Source organism: Thamnophis elegans, chromosome 7 (assembly GCF_009769535.1).
Source record: "Thamnophis elegans isolate rThaEle1 chromosome 7, rThaEle1.pri, whole genome shotgun sequence".
Lineage (NCBI taxonomy): Eukaryota > Metazoa > Chordata > Lepidosauria > Squamata > Colubridae > Thamnophis > Thamnophis elegans.
Window position 1 is genome coordinate 44962798 of NC_045547.1, and position 22133 is coordinate 44984930.

Here is a 22133-nt window from a genome sequence, read left to right on the forward strand (position 1 = left end):
AACATCACATGCTAAAATCCACAAAGACCTGTAGAAGCAAGCACAGCATATCCTCGTCCCCCTAGAGTGGGAGGCAAACAAACTTTTTTAACCTGTTGTGTTACCCACACCAAATTAGCCAAATTGGGGTACGCCAAATTGTTGGGTACCTGAGATCCCTCCTTTTTCATTTGTGAATACAGTCCTTAAAGGACCAATTAGCGCGTTCCACGATGGCTTGACCTGTGGAATTGTAAAGAAGCCCATGAATTAGAACAATGTTCCAATTTGTACACAATTGCAAAAAGGCCAATGAAAAATAGGCCATTATCAATTTTTTAAGAAAAGATGAGAAATAGCGTGATTAGTTGTTTCTTCTCGTTAAGATGAGGCCCAAAAATAAAAATAGATAAATGAATTTACTTCTAGGGAGCCAGAGAGGGAACATAGGTGACATCCATTTGCCATAGTTGATTAGAGGCCAAACCACGGGATTAACTTCTGTGTCCCCTGAGGGGGTGCCCGAGAACATTGGGGACAAAATGAAACAATCCGCTTGGCCTGGTCAAGTGGAATATGGCAAGCTTGTGCCAACCCTCTGACATTCTGATGAAAAAGAAAAGACGATTAAAGAATAGATCTGAAAAGAAAGTAGATAAAACATGAACAGCTGCATCTGAGTTGCATACCTGTTGCTTTAAGAAAAAGGTCCTGGAAAAAACAAATGACTGCGTATGTGAGAAACAAAATATAAATGCTTTCAGTCTTACAATAATTGCTGCAAAGTAAAAAACAAAGTCATAAGATTAGAATCAATCCTGGGTGGGATGTAAGCACCTGGAAAATCAAAAATAAGTTAACACACATAATAAAAGTCAGAAATTTAATTAAAAAGCTGTTGACAGAAGATTTAGAAAGCTAAAATAGCAACAAACAATTTTAAGTGTTGCAGAGAACAACTGTATTGCAGGGTAGGAAACTTTCATGAGAGGCCTTGTAAGCAATCGCTCCTCTCGTTCACCCTCCATCTGGAAAAACAGTCTTGCGAAAGCAGAGAAACGAAAGCAATAGACAAATAGGAAAAGAAAAGTCATTAAACACGCAAGCCGAAGATCTTTAGGCAAATTATATGAAATACAGCCCACGTAGTCAGTTAAAGCACACTAAAGAGATAAGTTATTCTAAAAATAAAATTGAAAATCAGATTTTGGAACAGGAAAAATAATATTAATTAAGTCAGTCCAATTTCTACGACAAACCCAAGGTTATTAATTCAACAACTACCTGAAAAAATGGCAAAACAATTTGAAACAGAGTCTTTTTGTCTTGAAAGACATCAAAAGAGTTAGCTGACAATTTATGAGATTCACAAATGGAATGCTCAAAATCTCATTAATCTTTTCAACTGTGGCAAGGAATGCGAAAAAGAAAAAACGTCGCAATGAAATTGCCGGACTGTTTTCCTTTGGTCAAAAATTAAATAAAAATACAGACGAACCCAAGTAAAGGTTCTCAGCAACTGCCATAAATTAATTAGCAAAATACTTTCATTTACTTTAAACAAAGAAAAACTGGAGCAAAAAAAAGATTGTAACATTTCATGAGGTTGTACTTTTTCTGGAGCAATCTGCAATTCACAAACACTTAAATCATTTTTTATTTCTGAAAGCCAATTAGGTTGTATCTTTGGGCTCCAATTAAAATATCATCCATATAATGATTTAACGAAGCCGGTGGATAACGCTTACGAAAGATTCAATTCTGCAACATAAATCTGAATTAAAAAAGGACTAAGTAAATGTATAAATCAACCAACGAAATAACTTTGGACATTTTGCTTTTAGCTTTGACCCTTGGCGAAAAGGGCTGCTGGAGGCTTTAAACATAGCTGTCCCTGGATTTCGAAATTCCAAATTAGTTATCATATCTGCCAAATCGGGATCATTCCCAAGACCAATAATTGCCCTCCGACATTCAAAAGTAGCATTCTCCTTTACTAAAAACCTCAACAACTCCATCTGAGCCTCAGAATTCTCTATTTGTCTTAAAGCATCCTGCAATCTGTTAACAAAATCATGATACGGTTCAGTAGCCTTTTGCCTGATATTACAGAAGGGCTACTGAGGCTTGCCATAAACCGGCACAGACTATTCCTGAAGAGGTGGGGGAGGGAAGCGGCAGGCACAGAGAAGACGGATTTTTCCTGACCAGCAGTACAAACTTTTCCTGAAAAGCGGGGCAAAGAAGAAGAAAAGCAATCCTTTAAGCCAATTACTTCATGATTTTGTGGAATCAATTTAGGTGGACAGACAGAAAATATATCTTCTCCCCCCCCCCTCTTTTGCTAATTGTTTCTCTAACTGTGGAGAAGCAGAAGAATTAACCTCTCCGTGAGGAGCTTAAAGAGCAATTAATGATGATTTGGGGGGAAGAATTTTTATTTGCTCACAATCAGGTGGAGGCTCTGTGGTCAATTGTTGTTCTGCCAAAACTTTAGAGCCAAATTTTTCCACTGCATGACGGCACTGAAACCAGTTTCAAGATCTCTACTGGGGCTCTGGCTTCAAGATGTAAAGTTTGCCCTATTTTTTCCCAGTCATGTAAATTAAGCGTTCCCCGTTCGGGGTACCAAAAATGTTTTCCTATCACATCAACTAGCTTCCTTATTTCTGACTTCTGTAACAAGAATCTAAGTTCTTGAACATGTTTTTGCTGCTGATGAGACAGATTGCAACCCATATTTACCTCTAAGGGGTCCCGTAGGACAATTGGCATGCCTTGGGGTCTGTTCCAGACAGGAGGTAAGTATATTGGCTGTTGCTCCCCCGAAGGGTTTCTTTGGTCCCGGGTTTCAGCATCAGATGTGGGTTTCAGAAATCCATCACGGCAGGTTGTGTCCAAAATGTCTGTCTGCCTTACGCAGTTTATTTGGTTTTTTCATACAGTTTCAACAAGCAGAATAAAGCACAGACAGCAACAGTATTGTTTTTGGTTTTCTCCCTCTTTTTTCCCTTGTGAATCCAGAAGGCTATCCCAACCAAGGTTGAATCTCACATAACTCCCTGATACAGCCTGTCTCTGCTCGGTGAGATCATAGGCTAAAAGATAAATGGCTACTGAGGTTATGCCAGTTTGCTGCACATGTCTTTACATAAACTTACCTCTCATTCCTACAACGTGGTTTACGTTATTACTGCATGAAGGTTTAGATACCGGTAGCTCTTGGCCTGTGTGCAATTGTCTACAAAGTAAATACATGCTGCAGGAATCAATCTGCGTATAATTCAGTTTTGCATAATTGCAGATCATTTGCAGACAGCTGACATTTTGCAAGCTTAAACAGCTGTTTCTGCTCCTTGTTAAGGTATTTGTTCCCACAAATTCCAACTGTATGGGAAGTACCACAACATACATGACCAAGGGCAGACAAAATGGTCCTGCTAGCAAACATCACAATCCATTTGATGAAATGAATAACCTTGAACATTTATTTGTTAACATTCAAGACTAACCGTAGAATGAGGTGCATTTCATAGTTAAGGCAAATTCAAGTGTTGAAAAATTGAGGGATCTTATTTTTTTTCTCAATTAAATACTATTAAATTTTATATCATTTTATATCCAATATTTTAATGTTTATTATGCTGCAAGTCACCCAGAGTCATTTGAAGAGATGAGTAGTAAATAAATTTACAAAAAAATTAAAATAAACACATAAATTAATAAATTACAGTTGTCTCCTTAGTACATTCATAGTAATAGCATAGGTAAAATAAGCAAGTTGCTTTCCATGTGAAGGCATACATATGCATTATTTATCAGTCCTCTGTGGCTAATGTCATGAGTGACATCTATGAGGATGGTTTACCAAAGCAAGTATGGGGAGAGTTTTCTCTCTTTTGATAGATATGCATAGAATAACATTATTTGCTATTAAATGCTTCCTGCTTTTTCTCCAATCTCAAGACCAGGGCAGGGAGGTGATGAGAAGTTAAAAGGTAGAATTGCAGGATAATCTGTATAAATAATTTTCTTGCCCATCAGCACTTGAATTATTTTTCATTCTCTTTCTTGCCTATTTGCTAAAAACATTAACAAAATAAATACATTCTTTCTACTTACCGTGTTTTTCGGAGTGTAAGATACACCAGAGCACAAGACACAGCAAGATTTTGAAGAGGAAATTTTTTAAATTTTTTTTCACGAAAATGGGCCTTCCCCCCCCCCCAAAAAAAGGGCATGAATAGCCTTTAGGAGGCTTGTAGAGTGCTCCTGGGGGGGGAGGCAAAAATGAGCAGAAAACGGACCAATTTTTTGTCAAAAAAAGGCCATGGATAGCCTTTAGGAAGCTTGTAGAGTGCTGCTGGGGAGTGAGAGTGGGGCAAAAAGGGCCGCTTTTTGCTCATTTCTGCCTTTCCCAGCCCCCAGGAGCTCTCTGAAAGCCTTCAAAAGCTATGCACGGCCATTTTGGTGAAGGGGGTGGAGTTTTGGGAGGCAAAAAATGCTGTATTCAGTGTATAAGACGCACCTAGATTTTCAGCCTCTTTTTTTGAGGGAAAAAAGTGTGTCTTATAGTCCAAAATATACGGTAATCAGGAAACATTCAAAGAGCTCAGGCCATTTTTCAAGCTGACAGAAACCTGACTACAAGTACCTCCTAATTTGGGTTCAATCAGACTCCATCTCTAACTAAAAAGAGATCTCCAGAATTGGGCCACTGGAGCAAAATAATCAGAGTAAGCAAAGCAAGGGCAAAAGCTAAGACAAGCAATATTATCTAGGAGACAAATGCTTATTTGATTAATAACTTACAAAAATGACAACTTCATGGAAGGAGAACTATTTTATTAAACCTTTTACAGATTTTGTTCACAATGTAAATACATCAGTCATAACAATAAAATAATACTTGGCACAGTTATAAATAAATTAGAAAAACAAAATACTCAATTTAAAACAGTGATGCTCTTTTAATGCATGTTAATTGTTGAAAAGAAAATCAGGGAGGGGTTGTGCACTGGAAAACTTAAAACTGCATAATATATGTATCATTTTTCTAGGTCACATGTTAATCCTTAGTATATCAATGAATGTCAAACTTCTAATCTTTTTAATTGGGTTCACAGAGGCCTTAGGGTGCTCTAGTGTGCTGCAATACATTCAACAAGCAGAAAAAATATTCTATATATTTTCCCCTTTTCCCAGACTATGTATTTCAAAATTTCTGGCAACAGAATAATTCTAGGTGCCTCAAATATTGAACCTTTATCTTCTACTATTTTTTCTCTGACAATTATGCAGAGTACAAAAACAAAATTTATACTTTCCCCCCACTTAAGTAAGATTTACTTTTTACTATATGAAGGACACAATTATTTGGACAAGGACTCTATATGGTATATATTTTTAGATATAGCAGAAGAGCTACAAATATATTGATCTTCTGAGGCCTTTCAAAAGCAATTGTTTATGTGAAAATACATTTTTCCCAAAGCAGAATCAATGGTATTAAGATTCTAAACATGATTATTAAAGGAGAATGTGAAAATACATTTTTTCCCAAAGCAGAATCAAGGGTATTAAGATTCTAAACATGATTATTAAAGGAGAAAATATGATTATTAAAGAAGAAAATAAATAGGGCTTCTCAAACCTGCTCAAGATTGTGGTATTAAAATATGAAACGAAGTGCTGGCTAATCTTTTCAGCTTTAACATTAGAAGGAATGATGCAAGAACAGTAAATTCTTAGTATTTTTCTAAAATGTATCTTTCAAACTGGCTTAGGCCTTTTACTTCCCTGCTCATAACTTCATTTTCATAACCTCAACCATAGTGTATTATAGATTAGTTGAAGTTTCCCAATATTAAAATATCCAAATTATACTAAGGTTGCCTTTCTGTAAATCTTGATATCTGGTACTTGCAAACTATGGACACCTGGCAATCAAAGAAACACCTTGAAGGGGGCGGGGGAGGGGGGGAAGCATACTTGCAAATACTGAACATCAACTATTTACAGTTTCACTGCTCCTCTTTCTAAGGCAAGGGGTGGGAATACCACTGGATTGCTTTAATACCTGTAATCTCAATATTACAGGAAATGCTAGTTTTGCCAAGCATCAATCATGCAGTGAAATTGCAGGGTATAATGCCTATTAATAGCAATATTGATCATTACTAAAAAGCCCATTAGATATTATCCTACATTTTTTGTTGAATAAAATGAAATGAGCAGCTTTTAAATATACTAACATATACACATGTAGATACACACACACTTACAAAAAACTAGTTGATAAATTATTTATATACAGATACACATTCTTTACACTGGTCTCTACTTCTGTATTAAAGATCCCTTCCCTAGATCTTCCTCACAGGATTCTTGAACCACTATACTGCTACAGCACTTAAAGAGAACCTAAACATATTTCAAGTCTCTCTGTAAACAATATTTAAGGAAGCAGTGAAAAATTCACAAGGAATATATAAAAATGCTATAACTGAAAATCAGTGCATCACATTCAATAAAAAATGCTTCTGGAATGTGACTTTACACCACTCCTTGCCTTTCAAATTTCATAATTTGAAACTAAGTTTAGTTATTTTTCCACTTACCAACATACCATATAACTCATGACACCTGTAATATCATTGTTAACTTACATGTACTACAAAGAAATAAATTTAGCTTAAATTTATTTTATCTTTTTAAACATTATTTTAATCTAGCTATATTTCTTGGAACTGCATCCAATATAATAACTATCATATCCTAATTACTAAGAATTTAACCTTTGATTTTTTTTTGGCTCCCATATAACATTTTATTTACCAATTCTCTAATGACAGTAGAATATATCATGCACAATGTCTCACATTACTTATGAAACAAAGTTGTACTAAAAGCATATATTACATTTTTCTTCAATTTTTGCAGATCATATTTTATTTTGTAGTCTAATTTTAGAAAGTATCATCATGCACTTAAGTGGTGTTTTGTATTAGGCAGAAAAGTTGATTTCCTCTATCTTGGTTTTTTCTGCCAGGATATACAATTTCATATAAGATTTATTATAAGTAATTTATTGTATCAGAAAGAAATCAGCCCTAACAACTGATAATAATTGCCGTTACATTTAGGTAAGAGTTTTGTGATGAACATCCTCAACTTCACAATTTATGGTAGACCCAACAAAACTACATAATTCATTACAGTATTTAATGTACATTTTTCAATGCACATAATACTACAGCAAATCTATATAAAATTCCATTGCAGTAAATATAATACAACGATCTCAAGATCTGTTAGCTTCATAAAATTTAACTTCAAATGAAATTGTTCAAATTATGAAATAAATATTGAATCTTCAGCACAGCATGACTTTATTCTGTTTGTATTTTTTAACAATTCATGCTTCATTGTGAAACTAAAATATAATTGTGTGAATATGTCTTTCTGAGTTATTCCTGTAGTAAGAACAGTTAAAATTCCCTTCTTCTTCCTCATTGTCAGGATTGGCAGTTTATTCTGTCCTTTTTAAAATGTCTGTTAATAAAACAGATGCAAAGAAGGTACCATTAGATTCACTGTTAGCTCTATTCATAACATGCTACTGTTCAAGTGACGTGGATTCAAAAGAAACAAACTTCCAGGCACCACTCAGATCTGATATGCTCACAGATTGGAAGTGGGAGTTAAACCAGCTGGTAGCCAGTTCCAGAGGTTTGCTCATATTCTATTGTATATTGCCGTGTCCAATCCACAATAACAGGACGAAATAAACCGCAGCATCTGAATTCAAAGAAGTCTATAATATTTCTTATACATCCATGGCTAAAAAGAGAAGAAAAAACAAAAAAGGTCTAGTACTTAATATTGCAACTAACAAATACAAAGTTACCCCTTATAACATGGATGATTTCCACAGTAATTATTGTGCTGGTTGGTACTGACAATATTTATTATTGCTGAACTGCTACATTTATAAGTTATTAATTGAATACCAGATTCAAACAACTTATTTGGAGTCTTACATACATCTGCCTTTTCTCAGCCTTATAATGGGAATATGCTACTAATCCATTATTCTGGGTTTCAAAAAGGACTGATACTATATCCAGGCAGTAATAAAGCATTTAGCATTAGTGATGGAACCCAAATTACAAAAACGACAGCAGCTCTGAGAAAGAAGCTCAGAATAGCCAGTAGTAGTAAAAATGGAGTGCTATATGAAGACTGGGAGAATGAAAAGAGAATTAAGGAAAAATATCAAATGTAATGTAATCTTTTCTGGAATTTTATTGGAAAGGAACAGTTGAAAAGTTGAGTAGATTCATAGATGATAATTAATATATTTTACAAGTAATATTTTTGGGATCATCCATCAGACTATTAATTTTTTATGGAATCAGGTTACTGTTATTTTGACCTTATTGTAGGCAAAATTTGAATTTCAAAGCATTCAGGACAAGATACAGTGAACTGAAACTAGGCAAAGTTTGAGGAATTCAAGGGAATATTTAAAAAACAGGACTGTCATGGGTCAGAAAGAACTAATTTAGAACTGCTGTGTGCCATATAAAGGCAGTTTAGTGTTATATGCTGGACCAGTGCACCTCACCAGTGAGGTGCTTTCTTTCATTCACAAATGAAGCATTCTTCTGTATGTACGCTATGCTACAAAGCAGCTAGACTGCTTCAAGAAAGGGCATATCCAGAAGACATTCCTGCTGTGATAGTGAATGAAGCTTCTCAATGAATTATTCCGACTGTTCTATTACAACCCTAGTTGGATCAAAAGTTTGTTATTATTATGATTATAATTTGCGCAAATTTATTTTGAACAAGTTGAAATTCAATCACAAGTTGCTTGTAAATTTGAATGGAAGAGTAGCTAGTAAAAATGGATACTTAATCCATGAACAATTTTTTGACTACTCAGCTATTTTTTCTTCCATGGTAAAATTCCATACCATCATCACATAAACCTGCTGAAGTATTGATTTATTACATTTGACTGAAAAGTTAAAAATATAATTAAAAAATCTACATAAACTGACCAGTTAACTGTCAGTCATATCTAATCTGTTTCATCTTGAGTATCATATAAACATTTAAATAAACATGCATTTAAACACATGTTGCTTATACTTACTTAAATGGACTTTCAATAGATGTTGTTGTTATTTTAAAGTGCTTATATCGTCTAGCATTCATTCTTTCATTTGTAGTAATACCTAAACAAGAAATCTAGAAAAAAAATAAAAATAGCCAATTAATATTTATAAGCACTGAAATTATAGAAATATCAAACAACAAAAACCAGAATCAATATTCATTTAAAGATACAGTTACATATAATAATGAAAATGTGCTATCTTTTCCAATTATATATATTAAAAGAATGTCTTCACACATAAAATATATTTTCACTATATTATAGGTACCCTAATAGCTATTCTGAACCAAGTTAAACACCAAGCCAACATCTGAGTCAATACTTTCCTTTGTAAAAGAGATAACTAATAATACAATATAATACTTTGCATTTGATTAGACAAAGGAGTTTCAAAACCTAGTGTGAACCCAATCCACTGTACCAGTGACTCATAAAACAACCATGTCTCCTTTCAGGAACAGGCAGTCTTTTACAGGCAGTTACTACACACACACATTTCCCAAATCATTGAACTCTTAATGAAACTCAAAACATTGCCCAGTCCTAATATCTGTAAGGTTGTGATAACATTTATTTAGCATTAAATTATTCCCTTTTCATTAAAAAAAATATCTCTTCATCTAGCTGTATTTTGCTTTTTACTAAATGTTAAGTGGCAATTAACAAGAAGGAATGCACATTTTCTGAATAAATTAAAATGAAATTGTACAAACAAAAACACCAGGATTTTTTTAAAAAAACATTCAGCTGAACTTTCAAGGATCAGCAATACACACACACACACACACACACACACACACACACAAACAACCCCCCAAACTCATAAATCAACTACTAAAATATTACTCAGACAAGGCTTGACCAAATTAATGACTCTTACTAAAAGGGATACTTCCAAGAGCAGATTCCACACCTGTGTTTTAGGATCCTTGTTTCAGTTCATGTTCTCAGAGATTTTGGGAGCAAAATTTTACTGGCATTATCTTTCACAAATAGAACAGTTGCATACAGTATGTACTTCTTTAAGTCTTCTTTACCCTCTTACTTGTCTTTTCCACTTAGGATAGTTTATAATAAAAGGTCCATGAGAACAGATTGAAAATCATAATTAGTCCCTCATCATTTGATCTACCAAACTAACCACATCCTATGGAAATAGTGTCAAATTTGGTGTCATCCAAAATTGTGAAATCAACTCATTTAAAATTTGGTAATTTATATTGAACAGAAAAGTTGATAGGAAAGAATGTCTATCTGTCTGCCTATCATTTCCTCAGGCATTAACTTATTGTCTATGGTAAGATACAGTGCATATATTCCACAGAAGACTCCTCTATATATCTAGTAAGTTGTTTTTTCTTACCTGATACATTTGACACATTAGTAGTACAGCAACCCACATGAAGTGAAACACACTGTTCAAAAACATCCAGAACATCCAAGGCGAACAAGTGGCAATTTGTGTAATGTACGTCCAAAATCCATCTGTTGTATAACTTGTGTGACAGTGGATTCCCCAGTCTGAAATAAATATATATATATAATATATATATCAGAATTTTACAAAATAGCTTCATACTATTTTCCTTACAGCACATTTAAATGGATTTTTTTTGCTCCAAGAGTAAACTGTATGAAGTTTCAAAATGAAAGTATTTAGTGATAAAAACAATCAGATAATACAGATTAATCAATATGAATAAAAACTTACAAAACTGATGCAGAGCACAGATCAGATACACTGAAAAAGCTAGGCAATTAGACATATGTGAAACAAACAAAACTTACAAGAGATACAGCCATAAATCATCCAGCATATCATGAAGAGTAAAAAGAATAAATATCCCATGAAATAACGGTGATTTCCTGCTCCTGAGGAAAAAACAAAGTATTGCAATAAAACATTGTTTTGCACTACATTAACAGTACAACGAAGATAACATGCAGGCCTAACTTTTCTGCTATAATATTTAAAATAATTGTGTTTCAACTGGAAAGTACACCTCATCAGGTGCACTTTGAAAATAAATCACAAGTCTCTCAAGGAACCAATGAAGATGGATATATTAAAATTAATAAAAATACTAATGAGCATAAACATGAAATATAAAGCCAGATGTTTTGTTCAATGGCTTTTAATTATTTCCTAAGATGACAACATAATACAAAAATTAGTACTAGAAATTATTTGAATGCAAACTTTAAAATTGTGGGTTGTATTCTACATTTAGACCTCTATGAGAATAATCCTACACAGGAACTTCATTCAAGATGTTTCAGCTGCTGATAAAGACTACAAACCCTGCATATTTCTCAAGTCTTGTATAGCCTCAGGATTTTCTCCTGGAAAACTGAACAGATGGATCCTTCCTAACTGTGAGAGACAGATGCCGATTCCTAAGATTATATTTTAAATTACCAGTATTTTAGAAAACATACTGTTTACAGATTATATTTTTCTTGCCCCAAATCTAACTCTACTCTAACTATTTAGCAGATAATTAGTGGATTTTGTTGTTTTTCTCAAATGTTTCACTTTAGGTTTCCATCAAATTCATACTTCATTTTCATATCAGATAAAAACAGGTTAACTATTTCTAAGTTTACAAAATTGACTCTTTTAAGATTTTACAATCAGCTTCTATCTACATTAATATTCAGAATACGGTATGGCTGAATTTATTAATGGCTCAGATTTACCCCTCTAATATTTTGCAACATTAATCTAGCACATCATCATAACTGCTCTCTAGAAAAGGAAAAAACTATAGAATTATGTATTACTTTTATAGCATCCCTGAACTTAGAACAGCAAGAATTGTGGCCTCTAACTATTTCTGAAGTACAAATAGTCCTTGGCTTACAATCACAATTAAACCCAACATTTCTGTTGCTAAGCAAGACTGTTAAGTAAAAATTGTCTCATTTTATGACCTTTTTGACATAGTTGTTAAGTGAATCACTGCAGCTGTCAAGTTAGTAGTATGGTTGTAAAGTGAATCTGGCTTTCCCAAAAACTTTACTCATCAAAAGTTTGCAAAAGTGATCATGTGATCACAGGGATTTTGCAACTGTCATTAGTGTGAAAAATTGTCATACATCCCTTTTTTCAGTGCATTGTAACTTTGAATGGGCACTAAACAAATGGCAGTAAATTGAGGATTATTCATAGTCTTGTCCAACTGTCATGTATTACATGACTATTTTTTTAAGGAAATGAGTGTATTATGAACAAAAATGCTTGCCAAACTTTTTGGGTAATCTGAAGATGATATAATTGTTTTCCAAGACTCTCATAAACAGAAATAATTTAAAAAGTGGAATGATTTACATGTATAAATTATTTTCTACAACAGCTAAAAATACATTTTTGGAATAGTATATAAATGTCTGTGATACATCATTCCCATAAATATTTTCTTAGATATTTTTCTATATTATTCCAATAATGGAAATAGGTGCAAAATAGCTGCACATCCATTTTATTACTTCTTCACATTAAGTCTGACAAAGTCTACATGGTAGATATATGCAAAATGTTCCATTTCAGGGATAAAATGTTCTGGAGAACATAAATCAGGCTATTGTAGGGAGGTGCAACAGTCTTCTTGAGGTGAATGTTTCTAGGATGGACTTGCTGTTTATCCATCAACATCTGCTGCAAGCCCAATAATTATACTATGGGTTGTATTATCTTATCCCCTCAAAAAGAGCAGGTATGGGACTTGGTTGTCCTCCTAGACTCCTGGCTTCTGCTGAAAGAAAGCAGTCTTGAGAAAATTATTGGATCATACCTGGTACAGCCAGATTAGTATGACCTGGAGTTGAAATGGAACATTCTGGACTTATATATATACCAAATGCATAGGCACCAGATTGGCTAGGCTCACTTATTTGTCTAGAATAAAAATGCATTACTAGGTGTATAAAAACTGAAGTATAATGTTTATTTAAAATAAAAAGCATATTTGATAAAATAAACACACTGGTCAGTATCTCTAAACAATACTTACCTACACAGTTACCCACCCATGGACAGTGATGATCAAACTTGGCTATACATCGATTGCATACACCACAATGTTTGGACCTCACTGGCTTCCGTATCTGTTTGACAGATTTTAATATGCATAGTATATAAGAAAAGCTTTACAAATATATATGAAGTTTTAAATATGCAGGGTTACCAAGAATTGTAGATTGAGTAGAGGAATACTATAATATCTGGAAAAGTCAGATCTGCCAAAAATACCAGAGGAAATAAAAGATATGCTTAATGAAGAAACTAAGACATCAGAGATAATTGAGGCCATACAAAGACAAAAGAATAATAAAGCTGCAGGGCAGGATGGACTGCCAGTGGAAATATATAAAGAATTCCAGGATATGCTTGTTCCAACGCTGTTGGAAGTTTATAATGCTGTATTGAAAGAGGCGAAGATACCGTTATCATGGACAGAGGCTAATATTGTATTATTACCTAAAGTGGACACAGACCAGATGTTTATACAAAATTAGAGACCAATCTCACTGCTAAATGCAGACTACAATTTTTGCTCTAATAACAGAACGGTTGAAAAAATTCCTTACATCATTCATCCACACAGATCAAAATGGATTCCTCCCCAGAAGACAAATTAAAAACAATATGAGAATTATGCTGAACATTCTCGAATATTATGAAGTACATAATGAAAAACAGGTTGCATTATTTTTTCTCGATGCCCAAAAGGCATTTGATAATGTGAACTGGGAATTTTTGTATCAACAATTGGAACACATGGAATTTGGGGATAAATTTATAAACACGATTAGAGCAATATATACAAATCAAAAAGCCAAAGTAATAATTAATGGTGAAGTAACGCAAAGCATAGCAATCCAGAAAGGTAAAAAACAGAGTTATCCCCTATCCCAGCTGCTGTTTATATTAACCTTAGAAGTTTTAGCCAGGAATGTACATAAAGAGGAACAGATAAAGGAACTAGAAATTAAAAAGGAACAATTTAAGTTATAGGCTTTTGCAGACAATCTAGTGTTTGTGTTAGAGGATCCTATAAAGTCTGGTATGAAACTTATTGAGGAATTGACAGAGTATGTGAAAGTAGTGGGTTTACAGATTAATATGACAAAGACTAAAATGCTGGTTAAAAATATGACATCAAAATCGAAAGAGTTGTTAATGAAGAAATTGGGTATCCAAACTGTCAAAAAAGTCAAATATCTAGGTATACATTTATCTGCGAGGTGTGTGTCCATCAAATAAGATAACTATACTAATTTGATCAATAAAACTAAGAAAGACTTAGAAAGGTGGAAAAACCTACAATTGTCCCTGATGGATAGGATCGCAGTCATAAAAATGAATGCATTACCAAAATTTCTTTTCCTATTTCAGAATATTCCCATTAAATTAGAAAAAGGTTTTCTTAAAGATCTGAATCAACTGGTTTCAAAATTTATTTGACAGGGAAGAAAACCAAGAATAAAACTCAAAGAAAAAGGAGGATTTGGTGTACCAGATTGGGAACTTTATTATACTGCGACCATTCTAACATGGTTAAAAGAATGGATAATGTTGAGAAATAAAAGATTACTGAAATTGGAAGATCATGACCTCCAAGTAGTATGGCATGCCTTCCTTTGGTATGAAAAAGGATCTGCACATAAATATTTCAGTAGACACTACACCTGTTATTAATATGGAACAAAATTAAACACGACCACTATACCAAAACACCCATTTGGTTATGTATGATGGAAGCATACATACACCCAAATTTAATTAATATGGAAATATAGTTACATATAAAGAGTTATTGAACAGACAGGGGGAGATCAAAACTAGATTAGAATTGGCATCACAAGGGGTACAAGTAGAATGGTGGTCCTACTTACAGATACAATCAAGGTTTGCACAAAATAGAAAGAAGGAAGGTATTGCCAAAGATTACACAATATTAGATAAACTTTTGATACAGACAGAAAACAGGCTGATCAAAGTGTTGTATAGATTTTTGTTGGAATATAAGCTAGAAGAAGAAACTATGGTCGCCTGGGTGAAAATTTTTGGCTATAATGTGGAATTGGCTAAGTGGAAAAAACTTTGGAAACTTAATCAGAAACTAACAATGGCTACGGCGTATAAAGAAAATCTTTATAAGATGTTCTACAGATGGCATCTCCCCCCAGCACGGCTCTCCAAAATGTTTAAAAATCTGGCTCCAAATTGTTGGAAGTGTAAAAAAACACCAGGCACTTTTTATCATATGTAGTGGACGTACAATGAGGCAAAAAAAATATTGGAAAATGATTCAATCATGGTTAGAACAAATGGTGGAAGACCAAATCTTGTTCAAACAAGAAATTTTTCTCCTAGGTATAATACCGGAGGGGTTTAAGAAAGATACACTTTATCTAATTATACATTTACTAACTGTGGCACGCATAACTTATGCACAATAATGGAAAAAAGAAAATACACCATCAGAGCTAGATATAATCAGAAAAGTGTTGACCTGTGCGGAAGCAGATAGGCTCACTCTTGAACTTAAAAATAAAGGGGAATCAGAATATTCTGAAGTCTGGAACAGATTTTATGATTGGTATAAGACAAGGTGACAAGACTGGAACAAACTGTATATATTGTGATTGGACAGAAGGATAGACAATGTATTAAGTAGGCTAATTGTTAATGGTTAAGACTAGCTGTATACAATGTGAATGTATAGTCACTTCGACTTTGTGGTACTTCATTGTGTTAAATGTAAAAATAATAAAAATATATTTAAAAAAAAGAATTGTAGATTCGATCTTTAGATTTTAAGCCTATTTCACATTGTAGCTATGAATGAGACAGAGAGATAAAGAGAATGAGAATATTAATTTAAATCAGAGTTTCTTTTTATATAAATTCAGTGGTTTAAAAGAATAAAGATAATTTGAAACTGATATCTGGATAAGAAATAGATAAACATAAACTGGACTTCTATCGCTCTTCACTAGTTCTTTCTTTAAGCTGTAAAAAACAGAAGCCCGATATTGTGACAGGCTTGTGGAAAAAAGAGAAGACTTTAATAATAATTTATTTTACTAATTAATAATGAAATCTTAAGAAACTGTATTGTTACCTAAAGATCAACTAATTACCCATGAATAATAAATGTTAAGCTACAAAGGGAAAAAATTCAATGAGATATTTTCAATATTATGCACAAGCATATTTCATCAAAATAAATTTATCATATATACGAATGAAGTAAAGTATTAGTGTAGGAAGTACAAAATTAAGCCTTTATTTCTTAAACTAAAAATTATATAAAATGTCTCAAAACTATCAAGATTAACATTCTGCCACCTGCAGTGCCATACTTATTTTTTAGTTCAAAAATAGAAGCATATTTTGCAGAAATTGTAGGAGTTTCTGCAATAATCCTATATACTCAATCATTCACAATGCATCCAAATCTGATACATCATGATTGTGCTTTTTCTGCTTTAGTTCATGGTTCAGATTAAACTTAAACTCATATGCTGCATAACTAAACTCCACACAAAAAGCATAGTGCATATGATTTACTGAACTATAATAAACCTGTAAACTACATCTGTAATTGCTGATAGAAATATATTCATAGTTCATGGTTAATAGTTCACATTTAGACTATGCATACTGAACATTAGGAGAGAAAATAAGCTGCAGAAAGAGAACATCTACATATCAACGAACCCTTGTAACAGTCTGAAAGTTCCCTCGATCTAAAGGGAAAATGAAAGAAGCAAGCTTAAGACAGAAAATGTATGATGCAGTCTAACCACTATCTGAGACCCAATATGAAATATGTTATACGTAATCATAAAGGTATTGTAGTTACATTGACAATATGGAAGTAGAATGAGGCCAATAATTTAACAAATGGACTAAAAATGTTAAAGTATCCACAAAAGTAACTTAGGAAAGTCTATAACAGTAACTGAATTGAATTGAATATTTATTACAACTTATATGCTATTCCATTTCAAGGGACACTGATTTGCAGCAATAACATAAGATTAAAAACAAAAATACAATTATAACCATTGAGTTCAATGTGTCACCATTCAGAGTATGCATTTCGTAAGAGCCATGTTTTGTTTTTGCTTTTGCTTTCCAACAAAAAGATGATTCAGATATCTGAGGACGAGCTATTTCAAATGATAGGAGCTATCAATAAGAAGACTTGAATCGGGAATCCCTAGAATGGCATCTCTCAGTGATAGAATCCTCAACAAGTCTTTTCTCCTAAATCTTACTGTGCAATTCAATTCAACTTGGAGAAGGCAGTTTCAGTGATACCAAGGTTCTGTGCCAGGTAGTGGCAAAGAGCACTTGAAATGTATCCAGAAGCTAGCTGGCAGCCAGTGTAGCTCTAATTGTAGTATTAATGCATGGGGAAATCTTGATGCATTTATCACCTGCTGCATGTTAGATCATATAGCAGGCAGCCCTATGTACAACACATTGCACGTGCAATAAATTGGTGGCAAGGGCATGAATGACTGAGAAATCCTCCAGATCCAGGAAAAGCCACAAATCGAGCATGAAATGAAATGGTGCAAAGATCCTCATGGCCACAGCCCCCATCTGTTGTTAAAATGAGAACCATGACTGAGTGCTATCAAACATCCAACAATAATAGCCATGCGTTTGCTCCCGATGGGACAGTTTCCATGAAAGAGCTGCTTTGTGATCAGAATTCTTCTGACTTATGGCTCTTGCAAAAATGGAAGCTATGGCCCGAGGGACCAACCATGAATGGGATGCTCTTGCAATGGTGTCTCAGTCCCAGATTATTGCTTGAATGCATTACTGCAAGGCGTTCAATGGTGCTAGTTCTGAACCGGTGCTGAAAAAGCAGATTATCAGCTGGGGAAACTTGCTATGTGAGAATTATATGTATCCTTAGGCTGTTCCACTAGTTACACAAGCCAGTGCAAAATTTTATTTGAAGTGCTAGTTAGAATCTATAAAACCCTATATGGAATGGCACCGAAATTTCTGAGATCACTTTACCAAGCATGATTCTGCCCATTCTAGCCTGACAATCTAGAAAAGGTAAAAAATCAATCCCTTTTTAAAATGTTGCTTATATAATTTTTTCGTCCTAGTTCCAATCCTAGTGACTAAGAAAAGTATTCAAAGCTAAATAAATCTAACCCTAATCGTGTAGTTTCATATGGATTTCTCTATAGAGTTTTTTTTGTCTGGAAAATTTTGAACTTCTGGTAGAGCCATCTGCCAGAATTTATCTAGCTAATTTAATATGGTTCATTACAAAATGTTACATATATTTAAATTCAAATTTCTAACAAGAGTCACCCGAACTATTTTTCAGATGTTGCAGCTTCATCAGTATGAAGACTGCAGTGAGGAATCTTGATATCCAACTTTAAGTCTCATATCAACAAGAATATTGATACCGTTCTTTATGGTTTCCATATGTCTGAATTCTACATGAATCACATATACTATGTGAATATATCCTCTTGCAATCCTAAAGTATATATTTTTTAAAACATTCAACATTAAAATGTTTTGTTTAAATTCAAGTAAGTTGTGTCTATATGTATTAGGGAAAAAGTATATTACCAAGCAGGTACTGCAGAATATACTGAGATCCAAGCTTCCTGTCTCTGCAAGTTCCACTATTGTCTGTAGAAAAATAAAACAAAAAACATATTAAATTTTTTAAGAACTGACTTTATACATACTATTGTACCTTTTTATAAATAGACATATTAGCATATAGACCATCTGAGTACCAAATAAGTAAATCAAATTGTGCAATTTCTGCTGCTTGGATACCAAGCAATTAAAGCATGTTAACATTGATTCTAATCAGCTGTGTTTGTTGCTAGATTGAGCCCAATGAAAGGATTGTTATTATTCAGTTCTATATGTTTTGTATCAGTCACTAGAAAGACTGTCTGCAATTCTATGAGTCTTTTAAACATTTACATTTCAATTAACACAATACTGTTAAGGTTAATAAAGTCACAATTTTTTAGTGGTGGTCTCATAATTATGAGCAACATTACTGTTGTTTTAAACTAAAAAAAATAGTTATTTACCATTCATTTTAACATTTTGGGTGATGCCACTATGGACTTTAAACTGTAAATTTAACCATTTCAACTTTTTAATTACTTGCTGTTAGCGTTTATATTAATATTGAATATTATTATTATTAAACCTCTGTGTTCTACCCAACAACTCTGAAAACTTCACATATAACCAACATTAAAAAGAATAGAATAATGTAACAAATACAAGAACAAGGAAATAAAAGGTGACTAACTAGACAGGAGCAAAAATAAACACATATCACCTACAGGGAACCTACAATCACTGCTATTAATCATAGCAATGCAATATAAAAATATTCAAGAAAGTGAATAGATATTCAGGTAAAATACATTTAATACCAGAAACTTAACCCCTAAATAACAATTCTGCCAACATTATAGTTGATTCAGTGTCCTTTGCTAATAATTCTTCATAATATTAGCACAAAAATATTGCTGTTGTTTAACTTTATATATAAAAGGACTTTTATAATGTGGTAAGAGACAATAACCAAGTACCAAAGCTTCTCTGACGAATGCATTTAGAGACAAAAAGATAAAGGTTAAAGAACTCGGCTCATAATCTCCAAGACAAGGGATGGGAGGAAACTGAGAAGACATCAAACTTGTGCTATAAGGCTGAAATTATACTATATTCAATCAAGAAAGAGCCTTCAATCAAGAAAGGAACTATACAATCAAGAAACTACATTTCACTATTTATTAACAAATATAAATCTTGTTACCTTTTTCTTTTGTTCTTCTGTTGCTTTAATTATTCCTGGATCTGATTTCCAGGACTTTCCAAAATTATAGAAAAGTGCAACACTATTAGCAAGAAATGGAAGGTGGATAAAAAGAAAACTGAGATGTACAATCATTAAGGAATGTAAATATATGTTCAAATTAATGTAAGTTTTATTTTTAAAATATCGCAGTGTCCAAGCAAAGTTTTTAAATTAATTTAATTTACCAGTACTGTAGATACCAAAGAGTGTTCCTGATACAGGAAACTGTCTCATAACCAGGCCTGAATCCTAACTGGAAGAGGTCTAGATCAGTGCTCCTCAACCTTTCTGGCTCCATGGAGCAGCAGCAGCAGTGGCAGGGGAGATGTTCGTGTGCATAACCTACCTCCCATGCATGTGCAATGAAGCTTCACACATTTGCCTGCCACTTGCACAGTCCAGTTCCCAACAGGCTGTGCACCAGTACAAGTCCATGACCCGAGCATCGTGGACTCCTGATCTAGATAATCTGGACCCTCTGAACCTGCCAAGCAACCACCTTTTTATCACTTTCCCTAAGAAGGGAAGATGGGAAACTGGAAAAAAATCCCATATAAAATTGGGTTGCCAATGCTCTACTGTTTTCAGCTCTTACTCAAGTTTACCCTAAAAACCTCTACCAAATGTGATAATCAGTGAAAAGGGGAGAAAACCTATGGAATCTAGGAAAAGGTAGATACTAAAAGGAGAGGTCCAAGAATTTCATAAATCACTTGGGACAAATTTCATTTTGCCAGGTAAATGTCACTTAGTGTTGTGCCTGGAATAATTTAAACCAATGATTTTATAGGTTTTTATAACCATTCTTACTTCTGTTGTGTATTATCAAGGAAAATCTGCACTATTTCCTTCTACACACTAAAACAGTCTTTCTGGCATAATTGCTGAGATCAAGAGAAAGGATATCATTCCAAAACCAGAAAAACCACGTCACATACATCCAAAATTTTGTTGCTAGGTAGATTCCAAGAGGCAGAGCACTATGCATGGAGTGATCAAAGAATGATCTGTAGGATAGAGAAATATCACATAATTGATTAGTATACATGCTACATTAAGATTGAAAATTAGGCTTGTCAGATGTTATATCTTTTCTATCCTGCTCTACAGAGTAGAAAGTTGGTCTCTGACAGAAAGCTACTTGAAGAGACTAGAAGCATTTGAAATGTGGAATTACAGACAACTGTTACTTATAAGCTGGGTTGACAAAACCAGAAATAAGGTGGTGATAAGCTGCCTGGCAAAGCCAAGGGAAATTATCAAAACCATAAAAAAGCAAAAGTTAGAATATTTTGGACATGTGATGCGACACCCAGAAAAATATGGCATACTTCACTTAACCCTCTAGGGAAAAATTGAAGGCAAATGAGGTCCAGGCAGAAGAAGAAAATGAGGGCTTCAAAATCTAAGGGATTGGTTTGGACAAAACTCAGCAGCACTTTTTCATGCGGCTGTTGATAAAAATAGGATCACCAACATGACTGTCAATGTACGATGACGATTATGACACAAGAAGAAGACGCATGCTACATATTCTTGCTTGCTGGAAAATAGCTGAATCTTTTTAAAAGGTCATGTAGACTAAAATAAAGATCATTTCCCTGGAATGAATGAATGAATGAATGAATGAATGAATGAATGAATGAATGAATGAATGAATGAATGAATGCATGTATGTATGTATGTATGTTTCCATAAATTTTCACGGGTGTAGGTATGCTGGTCTTGTATTCGGGTCTTTTCCCGTGTAAGATTTTCCCGTGTAATCTTACACGGGAAAAGATCCGAATACAAGACCAGCATACATATACAGACACACACACACACACACACACACACAATTTGATAAATGCTTGCCAGGTTCACAACTGATTGATTCAGAAATTGCATCTGTTCAGCCTGCGATCTTCACATGATGTATCAATTAAGGCAATTTCAAAACTAGACTCTACCATGACTGATGCTCGGAATTAACAGTGTTATGTTTAATTTGTCCAGCAAATATATCAACACCAGCAACCATCTGGATGAATTTTTAAACATTTGTCCAGTAAAGCTTACAAATGTTATGTCAA

General features: G+C 33.8%; 1 protein-coding gene across 1 annotated transcript in view; it reads right to left on the reverse strand.

Moving 5' to 3' along the window:
• Positions 1-4807: 4807 nt before the first annotated feature.
• The window catches only part of ZDHHC17 (zinc finger DHHC-type palmitoyltransferase 17), a 62222-nt gene continuing 44896 nt past the window's right edge, over positions 4808-22133 (reverse strand). Inside the window, exons 10-17 of the mRNA XM_032221182.1 lie at positions 20965-21065; positions 20017-20141; positions 18795-18857; positions 13180-13273; positions 10955-11038; positions 10530-10687; positions 9143-9237; positions 4808-7821 (exon numbers count right to left, since the gene is read on the reverse strand). Coding sequence (XP_032077073.1) covers positions 7683-7821; positions 9143-9237; positions 10530-10687; positions 10955-11038; positions 13180-13273; positions 18795-18857; positions 20017-20141; positions 20965-21065 — 859 coding nt within the window. The 3' untranslated portion in view covers positions 4808-7682. The remainder of the gene's footprint in view (positions 7822-9142; positions 9238-10529; positions 10688-10954; positions 11039-13179; positions 13274-18794; positions 18858-20016; positions 20142-20964; positions 21066-22133) is intronic.